The 21,446-nt window shown below is 44.6% G+C and overlaps 1 protein-coding gene across 4 annotated transcripts in view; it reads left to right on the forward strand.

Annotated features, from left to right (window-relative positions):
* The window catches only part of ETFDH (electron transfer flavoprotein dehydrogenase), a 37,110-nt gene that overhangs the window by 12,485 nt on the left and 3,179 nt on the right, over nt 1-21,446 (forward strand). For 2 of the 4 annotated variants that reach the window (XM_059066817.2, XM_067035436.1), the window contains exons 2-10: nt 1,908-2,048; nt 2,599-2,828; nt 4,802-4,883; nt 5,328-5,446; nt 7,700-7,777; nt 14,214-14,360; nt 15,536-15,676; nt 16,864-17,007; nt 20,353-20,521. In XM_059066817.2, the coding sequence (XP_058922800.1) occupies nt 1,908-2,048; nt 2,599-2,828; nt 4,802-4,883; nt 5,328-5,446; nt 7,700-7,777; nt 14,214-14,360; nt 15,536-15,676; nt 16,864-17,007; nt 20,353-20,521 (1,251 nt within the window). The remainder of the gene's footprint in view (nt 1-1,907; nt 2,049-2,598; nt 2,829-4,801; nt 4,884-5,327; nt 5,447-7,699; nt 7,778-14,213; nt 14,361-15,535; nt 15,677-16,863; nt 17,008-20,352; nt 20,522-21,446) is intronic. The other 2 variants (XM_067035437.1, XM_067035438.1) reach the window with 1 other exon arrangement.

The raw sequence follows: 21,446 nt of genomic DNA on the forward strand, positions 1-21,446 counted from the left end.
AAGCTAATCCCTAAGTTCGGGCCACACTCAAAAGCAGAGAATCAAATAATTTGTGGATCTATCATCATAATCTTTTTAAAATTAATTTATTTATTTTTGGAGGCGTTGGGTCTTCATTGCTGTACATGGGCTTTCTCTAGTTGTGGTGAGCAGGGGCTATTCTTCATGTGGTGCGTGGGCTTCTCATTGTGGTGGCTTCTCTTGTTGCGGAGCACGGGCTGTAGGCGCACGGGCTCAGTAGTTGTGGCTCGTGGGCTTAGTTGCTCCGCGGCATGCAGGATCTTCCCGGACCAGGACTCGAACCCGTGTCCCCTGCATCAGCAGGCAGATTCTCAACCACTGCGCCACCAGGGAAGTCGTCACCATAAACTTTTATACTTTGACTTTTCCTGTTAAAATCATTGATCACATGGAATTCATTTTCATAAAAGGAGAGAGGTATAGTTTTTTCCAAATTTTCTACCTGTCTCTGACCATTTAATAAGGAGCTGTCTCTTCTTCCTTGTTTGAAATGGTATCTTTATCATATGACAGATCCTTAAGTGTATTCTGTCTATTTCTAAACTCTTTTTTCTGTTCCTTTGATTATTCCATCCCTTCTCCCATAACAGACTTTTAATTATTTAAGCTACAAATATAAGTTGTTATATCTTTCAGGGCTATTCCCAAGGGAGGATTCCCTGCCCTTCTTTTGTTACGGGAAGGATTGCCATGGAGGAGTGCCAGCGAAGGGAGTGAGGAACTGAAGATACAGGGGTTGGGGGTCTTCGGCGCAGGACTGTCTCTAAGAAGATGGGGAGCGTTAGCCTCGTCATCCAGGTGGAAGGGTTACTCTAAGTGACTTTATTATAACCTGAGAGAATGAACACAGGACGGACAGAATACAGATTACATTAGAGCTTCTTGCCAGGAATTGAGACAGCTCCCACCTAATTGCGTCTGTCTTTCTGTGAGGTTTGATGTGCTTGGTTTCAGGTAAGGGAGGGAGGAGATAGAGGTGAAGGTTTACGGACGACAGAGGTTTAATGAACATTCTTGCAAATAAATCTTTGCACGCTTCTGTTTACTTCCATAAAATCCTATCTGCTAACTCAGAGAATAGATAGTTTTTGAGGCTCTCAGAAGATGCTGCTATATGGCAGCGTCCACTTAATTTAAAAGGAAGCTGACCATAAAACGCAGTTTGCCACCTTGTCCCGGCATAACCATTAGTACTGCCCCTTATTACTTTCAAAGTATCCAGTTTAGGTGCTAAATTGTATGGTCATCCTATTTATAGATGAAGCTTGACATGAGGTAAATTGAATAAATTAGTGTATTAGATACTTTTAAAATGTTATAATTTGAAAACACTGGTTTCTGAGGAAAAGCCAGCTGAATTGTTCACCTAAGAAAGAGACAGTTCACAGCTAAGGGCTCTGCAGCGTAGATGCAACCATTCACTGACAGTCCGCAGTGTTGACGTGTCCAGAAGAGACACATTTCCAAAGAGAAGGCATCACATGGACTCATACCATTTCAGGTCAAGGTGGTTCCTCAGTGGGGGAGTTCCCTGGCGGTCCAGTGGTGAGGATTCAGCGCTTTCACTGCCTTGACCCTGGGTTCAGTCCCTGGTTGGGGAACTAAGACGCTGCAAGCTGCGTGGCGCAGCCCAAAACAAAAAAAAAGACGGTCCCTTAGTGATCACCTGGTAGCCCTTTACTTTTTTGAATGAGGAAACTGAAATCTAAAGCAGGTAAGTGATCTGTTTAAGCGTTTATGGTAATTAACAGAAAGCCAAACAGAAGCCAGATCTGATCCACAATCGTAGGTTTTGTTGTTTTTTTTTTTTGCTTAAAAATTTTTTTTCAATCTACTCCTGAGAAAAACTAATTAGAAAAATAATACTGTTCATGATTTTTGTGCAGCGTACCAGTGCTTTCATGCCTTACAAATTAAGAAAAACTCTCTACGTCTGTGCGCTACAAGATGGTCTTCAACTTCTGCTGTACCTCGAATCACCACCCACTATACTGTCCATCCCCGGGATAAGGACAAGCGATGGGAAGGCAAGTAAGCGTTTCTGTGAAATTGTTGAGACTTTTCTAGACAGTTTGTATCGTTTTGTGGAGGTAAATACTATATTTTTCATGATAGTGTAAAACGATCTAATGATATTTTAAAACTTTACAAAATCTGTTACATATTAATATTTAGATAAGCAAATGCTTGCAAACTTATAATAATAAATCTCAGTAATAAAAGTTGGTTTATGGAAGCTAAAATAAGATACGTCCTGGAACAGAACCTAAGAGAACAATAAACTAAGACAGTAATGGACTTAGTATAATTCTCATGGGAAGCAGAGCGGTTATTTCTATAAATAAGGCTCTAAAGGATAGTGGGTACTTGTAACCCAGCCTGTAATTTTGTCAGGTAATTGTCATCCCAGAATTGATAGGTGGGGTTTTTTTGGAGTTTAGTTGGTTTACAGTGTTGAGTTACTTTCTGCCTTACAGCAAAGTGAGTGGAATCTAAAAAAATGGTACAAATGAACTTCTTTGCAAAGCAGAAATGGAGTTACAGATGTTATGTATGTTTAAACCCTCTCCCCTCCAGGGGTGAACATGGAGCGGTTTGCAGATGAGGCAGACGTGGTAATTGTGGGTGCCGGCCCTGCGGGGCTCTCAGCAGCTGCTCGGCTCAAGCAGCTGGCGGCCCAGCACGAGAAGGACATCCGCGTGTGTCTGGTGGAGAAAGCTGCTCAGATAGGCGCGCACACACTCTCTGGGGCTTGCCTGGACCCACGTGCTTTCCAGGAGCTGTTCCCAGACTGGAAGGAGAAGGGAGTATGAAAAGTAGTTTTTTATACCCAGTCTCGTCTTTATTGCATCTCTATTTCCAAATGAAAGGAATGTGGAAAACCTTTTCACCCAGTTCTGTCTCTTGGAGGATACTTGTAGATAGGTTTTTAATTTTAAAAGGGCCAAAAAATTTGAATCGTATCGAATATAGTTAAAATTTTAAGCTATTAACTCGTTTTTATTTAATGCCTTCTGCACATAGCATCTGTGTACTGGATTTATGAGAAGGTATTATCTTGAGAAGATCCTTGAATAAATATAGCTTTTTGATTTTGAGGGTATTTCCTAACTTGTCCCATAGGTGTTTATATCATTGTTCTTAATAAAGTGTTCTATAACTGTCCTGGGACATTGCAGTATCTAAAGCCAAGGAGGATAATTTAATCTAATTTTCTAAGGAAATACATTAATAAGACCCCTTATAACGTAAGCAGAAAAGTCACTGGTATGATACACAGAGAATCAAGTGCTAGTTTTACTGCAGTCGTCATTTGTATGACCTTGGTTAAAATATTGTACTCTATGCATCTCAGTTTTTTCTTCTGTAAGATGGGGTTTTTATTGTTGTTGTTTTATTTTTGGCTGCTTTGGGTCTTCGTTGCTGCACGTGGGCTTTCTCTAGTTGCGGCAAGCAGTGGCTGCTCTTCGTTGCGGTGCACGGGCTTCTCACTGTGGTGGCTTCTCTTGTTGCAGAGCATGGGCTCTAGGCGCACGGGCTTCAGCATTTGTGGCACGCAGGCTCAGTAGTTGTGGCTCACGGACTTTAGAGCGCAGGCTCAGCAGCCATGGTTCACGGGCTTAGTTGCTCCGCGACATGTGGGATCTTCCCAGACCAGGGCTCAAACCCGTGTCCCCTGCATCGGCAGGCGGATTCTTAACCACTGTGCCACCAGAGAAGCCCTGTAAGGTGGGTTTTATTACACCTGTTCAAGGTATTCAGTGTTAGAATATTTATTATCTGTGAACATACTCTGTAAAGATTGTTAAAAAACAAAATTCACCTGAATAAATTTAAAGATCAAATTGGCTTTTATTCAGTGATTCTGGGCAGCATCCCATCTAGCAAACAGAAGGGAGCTCCAAGGAGCAGCAGGAAAGGAAAGGTTTTTACAGGCAGAAAGGGGGTGGGGCACGGAGGTCCTAAGCAAAAGGGTTATTTCAGGGTATTCCCTGGCGGTCCAGTGGTTAGGACTGTACGATTTTTTTTTTTTAAGTGGGGGGGGGGCGTTTAGTTCAGGCACTGTCGCCTACCAGGCGAGGCTGCAGGTGGTGCCTCACGAGGACTGGTAGAGAGGCTGACGGGTAAGATTACATTCCTTGTAGAGGCCGGAACTGAATGAGGTTAAGGTCAGGGCTGGGTTTGCTGACGTGGGGCTTAGCACAAGGGATGATGCTCTTCTTTCTAAAGTAGTGAAGCTCCTTGGAACTAGAAATGCTATAACTATGCCTAATTAACTTTCTCTCTTCAATGTTATATCAAAAATAGGTATCACTGAATTATTATTGACACAATATCAATTCTAATAGAAAAAGTTTTTCATATCAAAGCCTTATGTAGCCAGGCAGATCCAATCCATTCCATACCTGTTAACTGCCTTTATCCAGAGGAAAACTAAAACTTTTCTCTTTCCATGGAGCCGGAAGTTACAGCAGTTGACTAGGCACCTCCCACAGAGGCAGGGAGACAGGAAGACAGCCCCCCTGATGTTCACTTTCAAAAGTGGCTCCAAGGCCCCTAGCAAAGACATTCCTGGGATGCAGACTGGCTTGTTTAGGTTTAAGAAGATTCCCATGCATCTCAAAGAGACAAAGGGTTTACAGTGTCACTTCTCCAGAGGAAGTGATGGAAGGACAGTGAGGAGCATAGTTCCCTTTCCTTTTTAACACAGCAGTTTATGATTTGTATATACCTCACAAATATGAACTAAAGTCCTCTCCTCTCCTCCTCTTGTTTCCAGGCTCCGCTTAACACTCCCGTAACAGAAGACAGGTTTGGGATTTTGACAGAGAAATACAGAATTCCTGTGCCAGTTCTCCCAGGTAGGGAATGATAAATACTCGTAGACTTACAGAATTCCACAGCTGGAAGGAGCTACATTTCATCGGCTGGAATCCCTTCCTTTTACAGATGGGGAAACTCGGGCCCGGAGACTCAAAGGACTTAACCAGAATTCCACAGCTAGCGTTTGGGGAAGAAAGCAGGCCTAGAGCCCAGTGCTTTTGTCTAACAGTCTAGACGAATTGAGATAGTCTTGTAAGGCAACCAGGAATTTTTAATTTAGTCTGTAATGTCATTTTCAATGTAGTAATTTGAACTCTAGACCAGAATTGTTAGAAAATAAATTGAAATTATGGCCAGAAGATGATGTGTGTGTATTTATGTAGAAATTAGACATTGATTAGAATTTCTAAATTAAGCATTTCTGTTTTTGAGATGTTTTACCCGTAAAAAGTCATACTTCTAAGCCAAGCATGTATCTGTAGGTCTCCCAATGAACAATCACGGCAATTACATCGTGCGCCTGGGACATCTGGTGAGCTGGATGGGCGAGCAGGCGGAAGCCCTGGGAGTGGAAGTGTACCCCGGCTACGCGGCTGCAGAGGTTTGTGCAGCCCTGTCCTTAGTGCTTATAGGACGCGGTCTCTGTTTCCTCTGAAAAGCAACCAAGATGGGTACAGAGGTAAATAGATGTATGCTTTCAAAAAGCCATAGGATTTTAGAACTGCAAGAACAGAAGAAATCTTAGCAAGATCTCACCCAAAGAGTACTTGAAGCCCTTGTCACCACATCATGTGACTGTCCAGCTTAGGACTGAACACCTTCAAGGATGAAAAAATATCTCCAATGTTTGGTTTGCTGGTGATACTCTCTTCCTTAAGTTAAGGAGACGTTTATTTACTGTTTTATACTGTGTGGAACAAATCTGTGCCCTCCTCCGGGGAGAACTCTCCAGTTATAACTATGCCCTGCTCTCCTTCCCCACCTTCGCAGGTGGTTCTTCTCTTCCCAGTTAAATAGTCTCCATTCTTACAGCCACCACGTTACATATTTTGCGTCCTTCAGTATTCTCCTTGCCCTCGTCTGGCCGCACTCCCTTGTTATTCCCTTTCCAAGCGGCACCCAGGATGTCTGCACTACTTCACGCCTGCTGTACAGCAGGGCCCTTACCCGCTTCACTCTCAAACTGTTCCGCCAGTACTTTCCTCAAAATAACTCTTTCGGCAGCCACATCGGACTCTAGCTTCTCTCTGAATACTGTCGGGGAAATTATTTAAAATAAAATCTCCTGCCAGCCCAGAAAAATCACCTCTACATATTATAAACAAGAATGAAACAGTTTTTTTCTTGCCAAGACTACAGTGCAGCTACAGGCCATCTGCTAGGGAGGTCGCCGAAACAGAAAGAAATCTCACCCTTCTACAGAGCCAGGCAGATACAGTCCATTACATGCACGTTCATCATCTCCATCCAAAGGACAAATAAAGCATCCTGTATCTTTGTGACAAGCGGGAAGTGACAACGCGGAGGCCAGCACGGAGCCCAGACCCTTCCCCCAGAGAGAGGGAGACCGGCCACCATCCTCCTCCATGGTCACATCTCAGATGTGTCCCCGAGTACCGAAGAAACACATTGCTGAGATACAGACATGGCAGGAGTCTTATGTAGCTTTTAACATGACTCCCATATATCTAAGAGAGACAGAGAAAGGGTTTACAGTTAAGTTTTCCAAAGGAAATGCTAAAAAAAAATCTGTATGGGAGAGGGAGTTCTCTTGTTTTTGGCACAAGCGAAAATTGAAAAACTTTGTTTTTACCTTTACAGTATATAAACCAAATAAAACACATGGTCCCTGCATTACACTTGCCACTGCTGATTTCTGGTTTCCCAGTTCATGCACATGCATTTGGTTTTGCATTTCTCCCAATTAAACTATGTTGGACAGGAATCAAAGCCACAAGTAGGTGTTTTGTAGCATCCATGATTTTCACTCTTTCAGTGTGTCTGCACACGTGCCCGCTCGCATGTGCTCTCTCCCCTTCCGTGTCTCTCTGTGTCTCTCTCTGGCCCCCTGCAGCTCTCCTCTCCTCCCCAGCTTTTGTACACCGAGGCCATCTTCAGGTCCAGGCCACAGCCACATACTACTGTGGATTTGTATTCAAGGTGTCACATACATTGCTGCTGGTTCTTCTTTCACCTTTCCTCTCCTGTGCTTTCTGCTGTGAGGTTCTAGTGTACAGTTCGTTCTTTCCTGTCCAAAGAGCATTTTCCTTCGGAGGAAACAGAAGCCAAGTAAGAGAGAGAATTGTTATTTCTCATATTCAGAATCATACCTTTGACCAGTTTTCCCTCTTCTTTGTGGTCCAGATCACCCTTAATCACCCTTGGGCTGCCTTCAGCCCCTCTCTGTTTTGTCTTGTTGTTTGGTCTTTTGGTTTTGGGGTCTGGGCTCACTGGGGACAGCGGCTTTCCTGACACTGTCCTCAGCCACCCACATGACGGTCCAGCCTGTCACGGGTGCTGACCCCAAGTTCTGTGCACATGCCTTTGACCCCTGAACTCGGCAGAGGGCTTCCCGCTGCATCTTCCCGGCTCCTTTGGTGGCCTCTGGCCGCTCCCCCTGTTCTTCCTCACCAGGTTGGGGCATTTCCTTCATTTCCAGCTGTTTGAGCTGTGTTCTGTTCTGTCTAGAAGGGAGTAACTTAGAAGCATATCGCCTTTTTTGCCGGAACGTTCTTAAGCCTTTGTCTCTATAACCTTGAGAACAGCTCACCTTCTAAAAATCGAAGGCTGTTTATTGTTTCTTTGCAAGCGGTTGTGAATCCCTAGGTGATAACCAAACGTGTTTTCATTCTAGGTCCTTTTTCATGAAGACGGTAGCGTGAAAGGAATTGCCACCAACGACGTAGGGATACAGAAGGATGGTGCGCCCAAGGTACGCACGTGAACAGTTCTGCGCTTCGCAAACTGACAGTGAGAGAGAAGGAGTCAACTCACGAGCAATAATTTAGTCTTGCTACGAACTGCACGTTAATTGAGTGCACGTTGGAACATTAGTTATTAATGTGGAATTTTTCTCATTGTTGAAAAATAGAGAAACATCTTTGAACCAACCATAATTTAGGCAAGTAGATATAACAGGTTTAACAATAATTGTCTTAAAAGAAAAAACATGACATACAAATATCAAACAAACATGGGTCAGAGATTTTATTTCACTCATTAATTAATGAGGGAATCAGGAAGATGTTACAGCCAGTTCAAGGAGAATCACAAACCGTGCACACGTGGGTCAGCGGCTGGGCCACCTCCACAGTTTCCACTTCTGTGAACAGGAGTCATTTGCATTATTTCTGTCAGTAATGCTGATGGAGTCTTTGACAGGATTTTGACATCTTTTGGTAAATGCAAAACTGACTGCCTTCATCTCTTCCAAAATAGGCTTGGACGGCCTTCTGGTTTTCACAGCTCGTTATTTTTGCATTTGTAAAAGACGAGCTCCTAAGACATGGATCTCACACTCTGCAAGATCCCTTGGAAAGGACAAGGAAAAAAATACCTTGCTTTCCTATGATAACAAGAACAAAACACAAATTAACATCTTGATAAATTAACTTGCCTATTCATGTTTATTTGTTGATTGTCTTAATTTCTCAACTAGACTAGAACCTCCATGAAGGTGGAGATCATGGGGGGTGACTCCAGGGCTAGCATAGTGCCAGGCAGTGCCAGGGCCTCAATAGAGATTTGTCAACTCCGAGTTAGTCCTCTGCCATATTCTGGAACAGAGCTGGGCATCTCGTCTTAAGTCTCCTCCAGCAGATTGTCCTGCTTTTCACTCCTTCCTGCGTAGAGATTAGCAGGTGCCAAAGCTCTCGAGTCTTACCTGCGGCGTCATTCTCCTAGTGGCTTGGCTGGCTACGCCAGGGTCACGTGAGGCCTTGGGGCTCAGCCTATCCTGTGGCAGGGCCCAAGGAGCTGTCTTGTAACAAGCCCCAGGGGTTCTGATGCATAGCCAGGTTTGCAACACCTATTATTTCATCCTGCTTCTCACAGTGTGACATGTGCCCTCAGCACAGAAAGCCAGGAGTTTGCAACAAAGTAAGAGTTTATTGCAGGGCGCCCAGCAAGGGGCTGTGAGACCAGCCTCTCAGATCCACCGCAGCCTGGCCTCTGGGTTCGGGGTGTTTTAAATCAGAAGAATACAGAAGCTGCGAAGAACCGTTGTCTCGTGACATTCCTTACTCTGTTTCGGGGGTCAGGGTGTCTCTGGCGACGCTCTGGCAGGCGGTCCACGCCTCGGGGTTCTGTAGGCTCATCTTGCCCTGGAGAAACAGCTTGAGCGTGTACGTTAGTGACGAGATCTAGTGCAGTGACCGTGTTATCAGTGACAGCCATCTTAGTCATCGGACTCCAGGTGACTGGTGGTGAGTGAGCACAGGGTGAGGTCAGAGGGCAGAACGGGGGCAGCGTTCTGGGTGGAGAGGATCATGAACTCAGTAAGGGAGCTCGGGCTTAACGCAACTAGGGGTGATAAAAGAATACTGTCTTTCCTATATTCTTGCCTGTGTTATGGCTATTCTTTTCTGTATTATGATCATTTGATTATAAATTGCATTTTATTCTTTAAAAATGTCCATATTTAATATTACAGCAGCATTGAAGCGTGCAAATTCTACCATCTGATAGTTCTCTTTGTGTGCGTATTGTCAGGATATTTGTTCAAATGTGTATTTTTGTGTCTTGTGCTTTGTAGTTGTAAAAACACTCATATATTGTATTTATATAGCTATAAAAGCATAGAAGAGTATAGTGGAGTCTCAGTAATTTGAGTTTGTAATTTTATTTTTCTCTTTTTAAAAATTTATTTATTTATTTTTGGCTGTGTTGGGTCTTCGTTGCTGTGCGCGGCTTTCTCTAGTTACGGCGAGCAGGGGCTACTCTTCGTTGCAGTGTGTGCGGGCTTCTCATTGCGGTGGCTTCTCTTGTTGTGGAGCACGGGCTCTAGGTATACGGGCTTCAGTAGTTGTGGCTCGCGGGCTCAGTAGTTGTGGCTCGTGGGCTCTAGAGTACAGGCTCAGTTGTGGAGCACGGGCTTAGTTGCTCTGCAGCATGTGGGATCTTCCCGGACCAGGGCTTGAACCTGTGTCCCCTGCATTGGCAGGCGGATTCTTAACCACTGTGCCACCAGGGAAGTCCCCTTTTCTTTTTTTTAAATTTATTTTATTTATTTTTGGTTGTGTTGGGTCTTTGTTGCTACACATGGGCTTTCTCTAGTTGCGGTAAGCGGGGGCTACTCTTCTTTGCGGTGCACGGGCTTCTCATCTCAGTGGCTTCTCTTGTTGTGGAGCACCGGCTCTAGGCACACGTGCTTCAGTAGTTGTGGCACATGGGCTCAGTAGTTGTGGTTCGCGGGCTCTAGAGCACAGGCTCAGTAGTTGTGATGCGCTGGCTTAGTTGCTCCACGGCATGTGGGATCTTCCTGGACCAGGGCTGGAACCCGTGTCCCCTGCATTGGCAGGTGGATTCTTAGCCACTGCGCCGCCAGGGAAGCCCCTGCAAGTTTATTTCATACGGCCGGTGGGGTGAGGAGAAGCAGGGATGGATTCTGTGTGCTCCGCCAATCGGCCCCGTTGGTCCCGGCGTGGTTCTGCTTCCTCCTGCTCTTGCACTGAAGCGTTGTCGTCGCTCACAGACACCTCCGCCTGGCGGTACCCAGTTTCCTGTCCTCTCACTTGGCGCCTGGTGGGCAGTGGTGGCACAGCTGAATGACTTCTTCCTGCAACGCCATCTGGAGCCGGCAGCCACACTGCCTTATGCCGGTCCCCGGTGTTTCGTGGCCCTCCTGCCGCCTTCGCTGGCGCTGCCTCTGCTCCCCGTCCTCTGAGAGCCGGTGACAGGGCAGGGACAGGCCTCCCCTGAGCCCCAGAGCGCTGTGTCCTGCTCCTCACTCAGGAGCTCGGATCTTAGGTCTGACAGGCACCTGGCGGTCAGAGTCCTGATGTGGGCGTTGCCATGTTTCCGAGGTTGAGCAACTGGCCCAGGGTCAGGCCGCTGTAAGGTGCTGGAGCTGGGCTTGGAATAGAGGCTCCAGAGCTGCCCCGAGCACTGAGGGGCGTATTGCCTCTAAGAGGAGAGTCTTAGTTCACCAAGACCGAGGCGTTTTGTACGTGGTGCTGACTAAACTGCACGTCCATCTGGAAGCAAATAGAGTTAGGCCTTCATTTTTAAACAATTCTCGTGATGTCTTACAACGGTAAAAAAATTAGAAATCTAGGTTATAATTACAACCTAGGTGTAGGGTAGATAAACCGTCCTATAAAGGCCAGAAATTAAAAACCTATGAGAGGCAGGCCTTTTATAACTATTTAAAAGTTAAACACTTCTGTATACCAAAAATACTAATGAGTCTGCAGATAAGCAGGAGATCGGGGGAAAATTTTTGACGACCCATGATGTCAAAGAGCACTTCTACATTGACAAGAAAAAGAGAACACAGTAGAAAAACGGACAGAATCTTACAAAACGAAGAGCGGATCCCGCTAGCAGCAACCACTAGCCAGGAGGCAGGTCCTCTGATGCCTCTCATCTGGGCCCCAGGCTTCCGGCCCTCCGCCAGCGCCCGTGCCCTCCTCACGGCACACAGGCACACTTAGTCCTTGCACGCCCACGTAGTTGTTTATGTTTAGCTCTGCCTCTGTGCCTCGCCCCAGGGAAAGGGACAGTGTTTTTCTATCATCTCTGTCCCAGCGCCTAGCATACAACCTGGCACACCAGAGGTGCTCAGTTAATATTTCTTGAGTCAAAAAGAAAAAGTTGCTGAAAAAAGTAATCTGGAAAATGCAAATTAAAATAGCAGTACATTAGCCAGCTCTACACTTAGCAAAACCGTGAAAGGAACAGTTATACTGTCACTAACTAGAAATAGGAAAAGGGCCTTCTTATACCCTGTGGGTGGAAGTGTGAATTGTTCAGGCTTTGGGGAAAGCAGTCTGGGAACATCTCGTAAAAGAAAAGTAGGTGTGCCCTTTGATGGTACAGCGCCACTCCTGGGAACCTAGCTTACAGGAGTGAAAGCACCAATGTTGTAAGGATACACATACAGGGTGTATGTTTTATGACATTTCTTACCATCGCAAATCAACTGGAACCAGTGAGTGGCTATTACCCATTAGCAGAATGGCTGGATAACCTACGGTGTCCCGCACGGACTGCTGCCCGCCATTCAAAAGAAAGATTTGAGCCGCACAGTGACTTGGAAAGGCTTCCGTGAAGTGTTATTGTGAGAAGAGTAAGATACAGAAAAGTCTGTATTATATGATGCTACCATTGTGAAATAAATCAGGAACCAAAACAGTTGAGGTGTCTATGTAAATACCTCAGTCCACAGTGCGTATGTATATATATTGGGGTAAAACTTGGCATGCTAGGCTGTTAACAGGGTTTATGGACGAGTGAAGTATAGTAAGAGGAAGGAGATGGGAACAAATCCAAACGTACTGAGCACAGTCACTTACAGGACGTGTGTGCACGTGTATGACGTTGGTGAGCTCTGCACAAGAGAAACAGAGTTACCAACAAACGTGAAAGATGTTCAGACTCTCTAGTGACTGCATGTATGAAATCAGTAGTGAAATAGCTCTTACCACTTAGACCGAAAATATTTCGCATCAAGGATATCAATCTGAGCCATGCTTACGATAGTGAAACGGGCTTCCCTGGTGGCGCAGTGGTTGAGAATCTGCCTGCCAATGCAGGGGACACGGGTCCAAGCCCTGGTCTGGGAAGATCCCACATGCCGCGGAGCAACTAGGCCCGTGAGCCACAATTACTGAGCCTGTGCTCCGCAACAAGAGAAGCCGCGATACTGAGAGGACCGCGCACCGCAATGAAGAGTGGCCCCCGCTTGCCACAACTAGAGAAAGCCCTCGCACAGAAACGAAGACCCAACACAGCCATAAATAAATAAATTTTTTAAAAAAAATAGTGAAACAGCTTGGAATAACCTAAACCTCCAGTTATTGAGAGCTGATTGAGAAGGTAGGAATCTATTCAAGCATTAAAAATGAATGCTTAGGACTTCCTTGATGGCACAGTGGTTAAGAATCCGCCTGCCAGTGCAGGGGACACGGGTTCGAGCCCTGGTCCGGGAGGATCCCACATGCCGTGGAGCAACTAAGCCCGTGCGCCACAACTACTGAGCCTGCACTCCAGAGCCTGTGAGCCACAGCTACTGAGCCTGTGCGCCTAGAGCCCGTGCACCGCAACAAGAGAAGCCACTGCAGTGAGAAGCCTGTGCACTGCAATGAAGAGCGGCCCCTGCTCGCCGCAACTACAGAAAACCCACACACAGCAATGAAGACCCAACACAGCCCAAAATTAATTAATTAATTAAAAAATGAATGTTTAATTTGGTGTATATTGCCTTAGGCAAATCACTTTATATTTGTATAATGTGAAAACAGTTATAAAATGCTTTGTCCGTGTAAAGCGTTTTTTTGTATGAATGTGTCTGTGTACACACAATACCTGTAAACATATGAATGGAGAAATATCGGGAAATATATATTTCGTAAGATACTTCCCTTATTATTCTGCATTCCTTTACTCAGAAGCTTTACTGAGTACCTACCATGTGCCAGATGTAAGTGCAAAATACAGAGAGCAAAAGAGAAAGACTTAGTAATTGTAGCTTATTTTTTTCCCCTTGGAAAAAACAAATTTCAGTATATATCCAGCAATAGAGAACAAGTAAAATTAAAGTGAAAAAAGCAAGTAGCTGAAGAGTATTTTTAGGATGATCCTGTTTGTGTTAGAAGGATATAAATAGACTCATGTCGTTTTTTAATTCATGGAAATTTTCTGGCATGATTCATAAGAAATCTATTAGTAGTGCTTTTTGCTTCAGATCATGGGACTGGAAAATCAGGAACAATGGGGAAATGGCCTTTCGCTTAAAAAACATTTCTTTTTTTAGTTATACAAGTTTCAGGTGTCTAGCATTATAATTCGATACCTGTGTACACTAGACAGTGGTGAGCACCCCAAGCCTGGTTGCCACCTGTCACCACACAGCTGCCCCCCTTCACTTCTCACCGTACATTCATTTGTAGATAATTTTTCGTGGGGGGAGGAGCGTGCTTTGTGTTTTTAATTCATACAAACTTAACCATTCGATCAATATGACAAAGACACGGGATACATTGTAAAATTTAAATTAGATTCCACTTAACAACAGCACTTAGTTCTGTTACCAAAATTATACATCTGCACCTTCTATACCTGAATCATAGATCAATTGAAAACTGACCAGGATGTGAATATTTTTTAAATTGTCAAACATTGCAATTTAACGCGTTCCTGTTTCTTAGACAACCTTTGAGCGGGGACTGGAGCTACATGCCCAAGTCACAGTGTTTGCGGAGGGCTGCCATGGGCATCTGGCCAAGCAGCTGTACAGGAAGTTCGACTTGAGGGCCAACTGTGAGCCCCAGACGTACGGGATCGGGCTCAAGGAGGTACTCGAGTTTGCTGGTGCGCCTTCCATGTGGAGAGATGAAGCTCACCTTCATTTGTGTTGTCGTGTGGTTTATGATATTGATTTAACTTCATAGTTATATTTTTCATTAGCCTGAAATGTTCATAGTGACTGAAAATATTAGGGATATCTTTCAAGGGGCTGGAGAATATTACTACACTATTACCTAAATTGTGTCTGCATGTTCTAGTTGTTTTATCAAATGTTGATTGAAGTCTTGAATTTGAAAATATTTGTGACACTGATTTTTTTCATGGTAATGCCATCTCCCCTAATAGGATTTGACCTGTTATCCAATGATCTTTGTAAAATGACCACATCCTACAAGAATTGTTTATTCAAAATTATAACATAAAGATAATTTAGTTTATGAAACATACACTCAGCCGTAGTATATTGACCTGCAGCCTAAAATTTAATAAGGCTGAGTGTTGTATATTTTCTCAGTTTATCCAAACCTTAGGTCTATTGGCGTAAAAGTTTCATCATAACTCTTGTTAAAAATCTTTTTAGGGTAAAGCTCAGGAAGTTTCAAATTCTATATATAACTAGATTCATTATATTGTGAATAAGGGCTTAATAGTTTTGGTAGACTGTACATAATTCTATGTGATGGCACATAATATCTGATTTTTAGATAATATTTCCTATGGAAATTGTTGTTTGCAATTTAAAACTTAACCATTCTGAGAACAGGATGATCAGTTAGCTGCAGTCGGGGAGAGGGTGGTGCAGGAGGGAGCACACTTTTTTTTCACTGAAGAATAATATCTGTCCTGCAAAGTAACAGATCCGAAGTGCAGGGCGCAGCTCACGTTCGTGAGGCGAACACGCCCGTTGGCCGTCCCCCGGGTCAAGGGGTAGGGGGTTGCCAGCACCCCATCTCTTCAGCGGCGTTCCCCACAATCGCATGAATGCCTTACCCGGCTGAGAACTTAGTGAATGTCTTACAGAGTTGCTGACCTGTTTCTTTCCTCCGATCATCCTGCAACAGTTTGATGTCATTTTCTGGGTTATTTGAAGTACTTTTTTGTGTGTTTCTCTTATTTCTGCTTTTCAGTTGTAACTTTCATAAATAAGACATAAAAGTTAGCAAGTTTTATACATGTGGTGACATAAAACATCTAAATAATACTCTAGGACTTTTTTTTTAAGCTGTGGATTATCGATGAGAAGAAGTGGAAACCCGGGAGAGTCGATCACACTGTCGGCTGGCCCCTGGACAGACACACGTATGGGGGCTCCTTCCTCTATCACCTGAATGAAGGGGAGCCCCTCGTAGCGCTCGGCTTCGTGGTAAGTTACACTCCGTGATGGGAAGTTCCACCCGGAGAGCCGCTGGGTCTTCGGTGTCACAAAACCAGGGCTTTGCATCTGGGAGAATGTAAAAGGCTTCTCATTTAAAGCTTCCTCTCTGCTTTTATCCACATCTGAAGTGCAAATGGCCACTGTAGACAGCGGTGAGCTTCAGCTCACTTAGCTGTAGTACAGTAGCCGCTACACGCCAGGCTCTGTGCTGGATGCTTCCCTGGGAATCCCGGTCCATAAAAATCCTGTGAAGTTGGTCTCGCGTTATTTTACTGGTGGGAAAACTGAAGTCCAGACAAGCCAAACAGCCTTGCCAGACACACACGTTAAGTGACAGGCAGGATTCATGCCCGAACCTGTCTGACCCGAAGCCCGTGTCCACTGTGGCTCGCCACTGCAGGAAGTGCAGTCCGCACTGGGTTTGAACCTCTAACTAAAACAGGACCATTTCCTCCCTTCTGGTCGCTTAAACATCTTTACAGTAAATTACATCTTGAACATTACAAGGAATGGAAAAGCGATATGAGTTACTGCACCTTGCAGTTGCAGCTTTATCGTTCAATGTCATTATTAGACTTGTATATGACACGTTACATTTATGCATTATTGCCGTGTTCGGTGCATCACTTCGATTTAGTTTTTATAGTGACTTAAATCTTTTCAAAGCAAAAAAGGTTTGGTTATTAATTTCAGCATTTTGGTAAAAATGTAATCTCTAATGATTTTCACCTTCTTTTTTTCTAAGTGCGTTTACATTCTTTTTCTTCATTTTTGCCTCAGTAGTACTGCATCGAGCTTTTTAGTTTCTTTCTGGAGTTGATATTGAGAAATGGATGATAAATTATTACAACTCCTTTTGTAGAAGCATGATGTGCAACACTTACAGATATTTTTCTAATTTGGACTTTGATTTACAAAGCACAGTGATTTATTAATACGTTCTAAATGTCTTCAAGTTCTGCCAATTATAAACACATGGCATCCTTCCGTTTACCCTTTCTTTTCCAAACAGATTTTATGGGGTTATTTATTTAAATTTGGGTCATTGCATACCTTTCTCCAAGTACTTTGAGTACAGGCCGTTTAATGTACATGTTCTCTGGTAAATATTGCTTACACTTCAGCCTGATACAATTTGAAATAACAATGTCTAATTTAAATATAAACATTTTAAGGTTGGTCTAGACTATCAAAATCCATACCTAAGTCCATTTAGAGAGTTCCAGAGGTGGAAACACCACCCCAGCATCCAGCCGACGTTGGAAGGCGGGAAAAGGATTGCATATGGAGCCAGAGCCCTCAATGAAGGCGGCTTTCAGGTAGCACTTCTGCGTTTTTAATCCTTATTTCTGTACTATAAATTCAATGTTGAAACATAAGGTAACAACTTTAGATAAAGGATAGAAGATTATCTCAGGAAGAAAATTTAAGTAACTAAAGCAAAGCACCCTAGTATTCATAAAACTGTACCACACCAGAGTTAAATGACACCATGAATTTAGTTTTAAGGATATATTGATTTCTAGAGAAAAATTCATGGGCTTTTTTGTTTATTGGTTGTCTTTAACCAGAGAATTTAAACTATGTGATCCAAGATCTTTTCCTTTGTTCCTTTGCTGCCAGGAAACCCAAGGACAGATGTAGTTTTCAGCAAAGGTAATTAATTAATCTCAACTACCTAGTGTCATCCATGCCCTTTAGGTGGCCTCTGTTAAGTTTTTACCCTTAATTGTCCTATTTTAGTATATGTTCAAAATAAATACTATCAAATGCAGTTAATTTATTAAGTATTTAGTTATTAAACAATCAAATAAGAGCTAGATGGCTAGATGGCTAACTATGATAAAAAGCTAAAACTGTTTTGGAAATAGTATTAGACAGGTAAGATGATCTAAAAGTCAGCTCTAAAACTTATACCAAACGGTTTGGTCAAGTTATTTAACTCCTCGGGCGTTAAGGGATCATCTGTAAATTAAAGATGATCGCTTCTGTCTCTAATATTCTAGGAATCTAGAACTATTGATATTTTAGAAATCTGATATCTTTTTGTTTTTAATCTGTTGTAAAAGTAACAAATAGATCATAGAAAATTGGGGAGAAAAGTTGACTTAACCTTTAAAGTGAAGTTCTAAATACATTCATAAAGTCAAGTAAAATCACAGCTGAATTATGAATGTCGTCACTAGAACCCTAAAATAACACTGTCTCTAAGTTCCGTTGCTGCGGGGTTACATACCTCTCATGAGGTTGTTTTTATTTCTAGAGCAGTTATTCGTTTGCAATAATATTTGCTACATTTCCTATGTTCAAGCCCATTAAACTTTTTTGAATAATGTGCATAATACCTATTCCCAGCCTAATTCTGCTCTGTAATTGACAGTGTAAAGGCTCCTGTGTATTCAGCAGTACAGACAGACTCGTGTTTATGACACCTGCCTCGGGTGCTTCAGCATCTCACATGATCTTTAGATGAGCAGGAAGAGATGACCCCCCCCCCCCCCCCGCCGCCACAATACACTTTTGACCTGAGTTTTCTGATTTAATTAGTCAAAGATTCAGAAACTTACTTCCATTAAGTTTTTGAAGACCCTTCAGAGACAAAAATTTGGAACATCCAGTTTTATTTTGCGCTAACAACTATTACATGACTTCATTACATGACATTACATTCATTACATTTCTTCAGTCTGTACCAAAGCTCCCCTTTCCTGGTGGGTTTCTAGTATTTAACCCCTGTGGGGTTTTTTTTTGGGGGGGGGGTTCTTTTTTCTTCTTTTAGTGCAGGGAAGTGTAATTTTATTTTGGTGCAGAAATAGATTAGGTTACAGAAAAGTCCTGGGAAAAGGAAGTTACAAGACTGATTTTACCAATCGTCAGGTGGAAGGGTAAAATCTGTTACTGTGGAACTACTCCAGGCCATACCCATCTTCTTCAGTGATAAGGCCTGGTTCCTCATTTTAACCTCCATTTTTTTGTTTGTTTAATTTATTTTATTTACTTTTGGCTGCCTTGGTTCTCCGTTGCTGTGCGCCGGCTTTCTCTAGTTGCGGCGAGCAGGGGGCCACTCCACACTGCCATGCATGGGCCTCTCGCTATCGCGGCCTCTCTTGTTGCAGAGCACAGGCTGCAGACGCGCAGGCTCAGTAGTTGTGGCGCACAGGCTTAGTGGCTCCGCGGCATGTGGGATCTTCCCGGACAAGGGCTCGAACCCGTGTCCCCTGCATTGGCAGGCAGATTCTTAACCACTGCGCCACCAGGGAAGCCCTAACCCCCGTTTAATGGATGTCCCAGAATACATCTCTCTGTACGACTTTTCCTGGGTCCCCCAGGTCCTTAACAAGATGTCCAGCTGCCCACACTGGGTAAGATCCTCCCAGAACTGAAAAACACACATTTCCCTTAGGCCATAACATTTTTTATTCTTAGGACTTAAGCGCCCATTTGGAATAATTTGCACTAGCAATCCGTGTCCTTTTCTTAAACGTCCATCTTCTGGCTCTTGAATCAGACTTAGGATTAGCAGGGCCACAGCCCAATTTGAGAAGATCATTGTTATGATCCAGGTTCCTGACCGTTATCTCTGTTTGCAGCTCCTGGCATCCCAGAAAGCCCTCCCCCTTGTTGTCTGCTCCGCACCCCGACTTCATGCTCTCTTCACCTGCGTGGTTCTGATGCTGAGTTTGGTTGGAGAGCAGCAGTCACACCTAGGCCCGAGCCTTCTCGTGCCAGCGTTGCTTTCGCTTCTCACCGCCCCTCCCTCGCAGTTAGAACTGTGTAATCACGGGAGCGCGGCCACAGCCCCTCGGCGTGGCAGCTGATGGTGGCGGGCTCCCTGTTGACCTCCTCTCCTCGGGGTCCCTCTCAGCCCTTCGGCCCCATTGTCAGCCACCCACCACTTTCTCAGCAAAGACCCGTGGTGTACTGTAGGACGCCTCCAGGAGGAAAGAGCAGCTCCAGGGCTCTCTTTTCTTCCTTTCCACCAGTACAGTCTTCTGAGGGAGGCAATCTGTGACTTAACTGCTACATCACGGGGCTCAACCAAAACCGTCACCCACCCTTCAGTACGTTGTTTTCCGTCAGAAGTGTATACTGAGGCCCAAACAACCATCTTAAAGTTTATTTTGGAAATTCAGTTTATTCTTCGGTTAACTTAAATATATTATTTAAGGTAGTGGCTAATTGTGGTGATGCCATGATTAGAACCTAGGTTTCCCTCCCTGGACATCAAGGTAAAACAAGGAGGTATGAAGAGTTAAGATAACATCCTGTGTAAGTCATGTGTTACCCACAATGCGTGTAAAAGATCACAATTTAGATAACAGACGTTCAGGTTTAGAGAATATTTTTAATTATGACATAGATACGTATAAATAAAAACATTTAATTTAAATGTTAATGCTCTGATCTTGACATCTGTCCCATGTAGGTAAGTCATGGGGAGGGAGACGGACAAAGTCCTAATAGAGGAGGAGTAATCGTTCCGACGCTCGTTTTTAGAGGAGGAAACTGCCCTTGCCCTGGTTTTTCTCTTCACTCGGATTCATTTGCATGTAATTTTTTTTTTTTCGGTTTTTCCCTACAGCTTTCAAAGAGGCTATAATTTGGAGTGTTCAGTTCTTTTGTTTAATTTGAACTAACAGATGCACTTTGCTTTCTTTCCTCAGTCTATACCAAAACTCACCTTTCCTGGGGGCTTACTAATTGGTTGTAGCCCTGGTTTCATGAATGTTCCCAAGATCAAAGGGACCCACACAGCAATGAAAAGTGGGATTTTGGCAGCAGAATCTATTTTTAATCAACTAACTAGTGAGAATCTCCAATCAAAGACGATAGGTAAGAACTTCCATTTATTCTCAGGTTCTTCACGGGGGCGTTTAAAAAGCTATTTAAACATACACTCAGTGTACAGATAGAGGATGACAGTAGATACAGTGAGAAATCCTGGCGGTCTTGCATGTTTATTTCATGGGGCATTGAAAGATGCGTGGTGTGACTGTGCCTCTACACAAAGCGTCGAGACGCCTGCTGGGCAAAGCAGACTGCAGCCTGCTCGCCGCGAGGGAGGTTTTCACGGCCACGTGTCATTTCACGAATGGAAAGTAGAGCGGCCCGAGGTGTCCCGCCCCCTGGAAGCAAGTTCAACGTGAGGGTCCCGCCTCACATCGCACAGGCCCAGGTGGACCCTCGTGGGCGCCCCCCGACCTTCACTCCAGGGCAGGCAGCGGACCCGCCTCCGCCGTCGCCTCCTGTCGCCGTCCATCCCGGACACGCTTCCTGGGTCCCGGGGGCACCCAGCTGACGGCCGGCCCCCGAGCTCCCCGCACCTCGGCTCGGATCTCTCTCCGGGGGCCTCGCGTGGACCTCACCAGTGACTCTGCACCACGCACACAGGCACGCAGCACTGCCAGGCCCTCTCCTGCGCTGCCCCCTCTCCGGTGTGTTCCACCTTTCAGCTCGGCTCGCTGTTTAACGTACCTGTTGACCAACCTCGTCTCCTTGGACGGACACTCCTCCCAGGACAGGGCCTTCGCTCCCTGCGGACACAAAACACCAGGAGCGAGTCCGGAGATGCCCAAGAGGTACGCCGTGTTCCTTAGAGTCAGGTGACACGCTCCTCCAAGTAGACCGTACCTTCAGGTGTGCTCGGAGACGGGGGGCCTGCGGGGGAGCAGGAGAGACCTCAGGGCACGGAAGAGGCAGGGCCGGCGCCTCAGACCTCCTCACCAACTCCGCATCCCGGCCAGGCGCTGGCACCGCG

Source organism: Kogia breviceps, chromosome 6, assembly GCF_026419965.1.
Source record: "Kogia breviceps isolate mKogBre1 chromosome 6, mKogBre1 haplotype 1, whole genome shotgun sequence".
NCBI lineage: Eukaryota > Metazoa > Chordata > Mammalia > Artiodactyla > Physeteridae > Kogia > Kogia breviceps.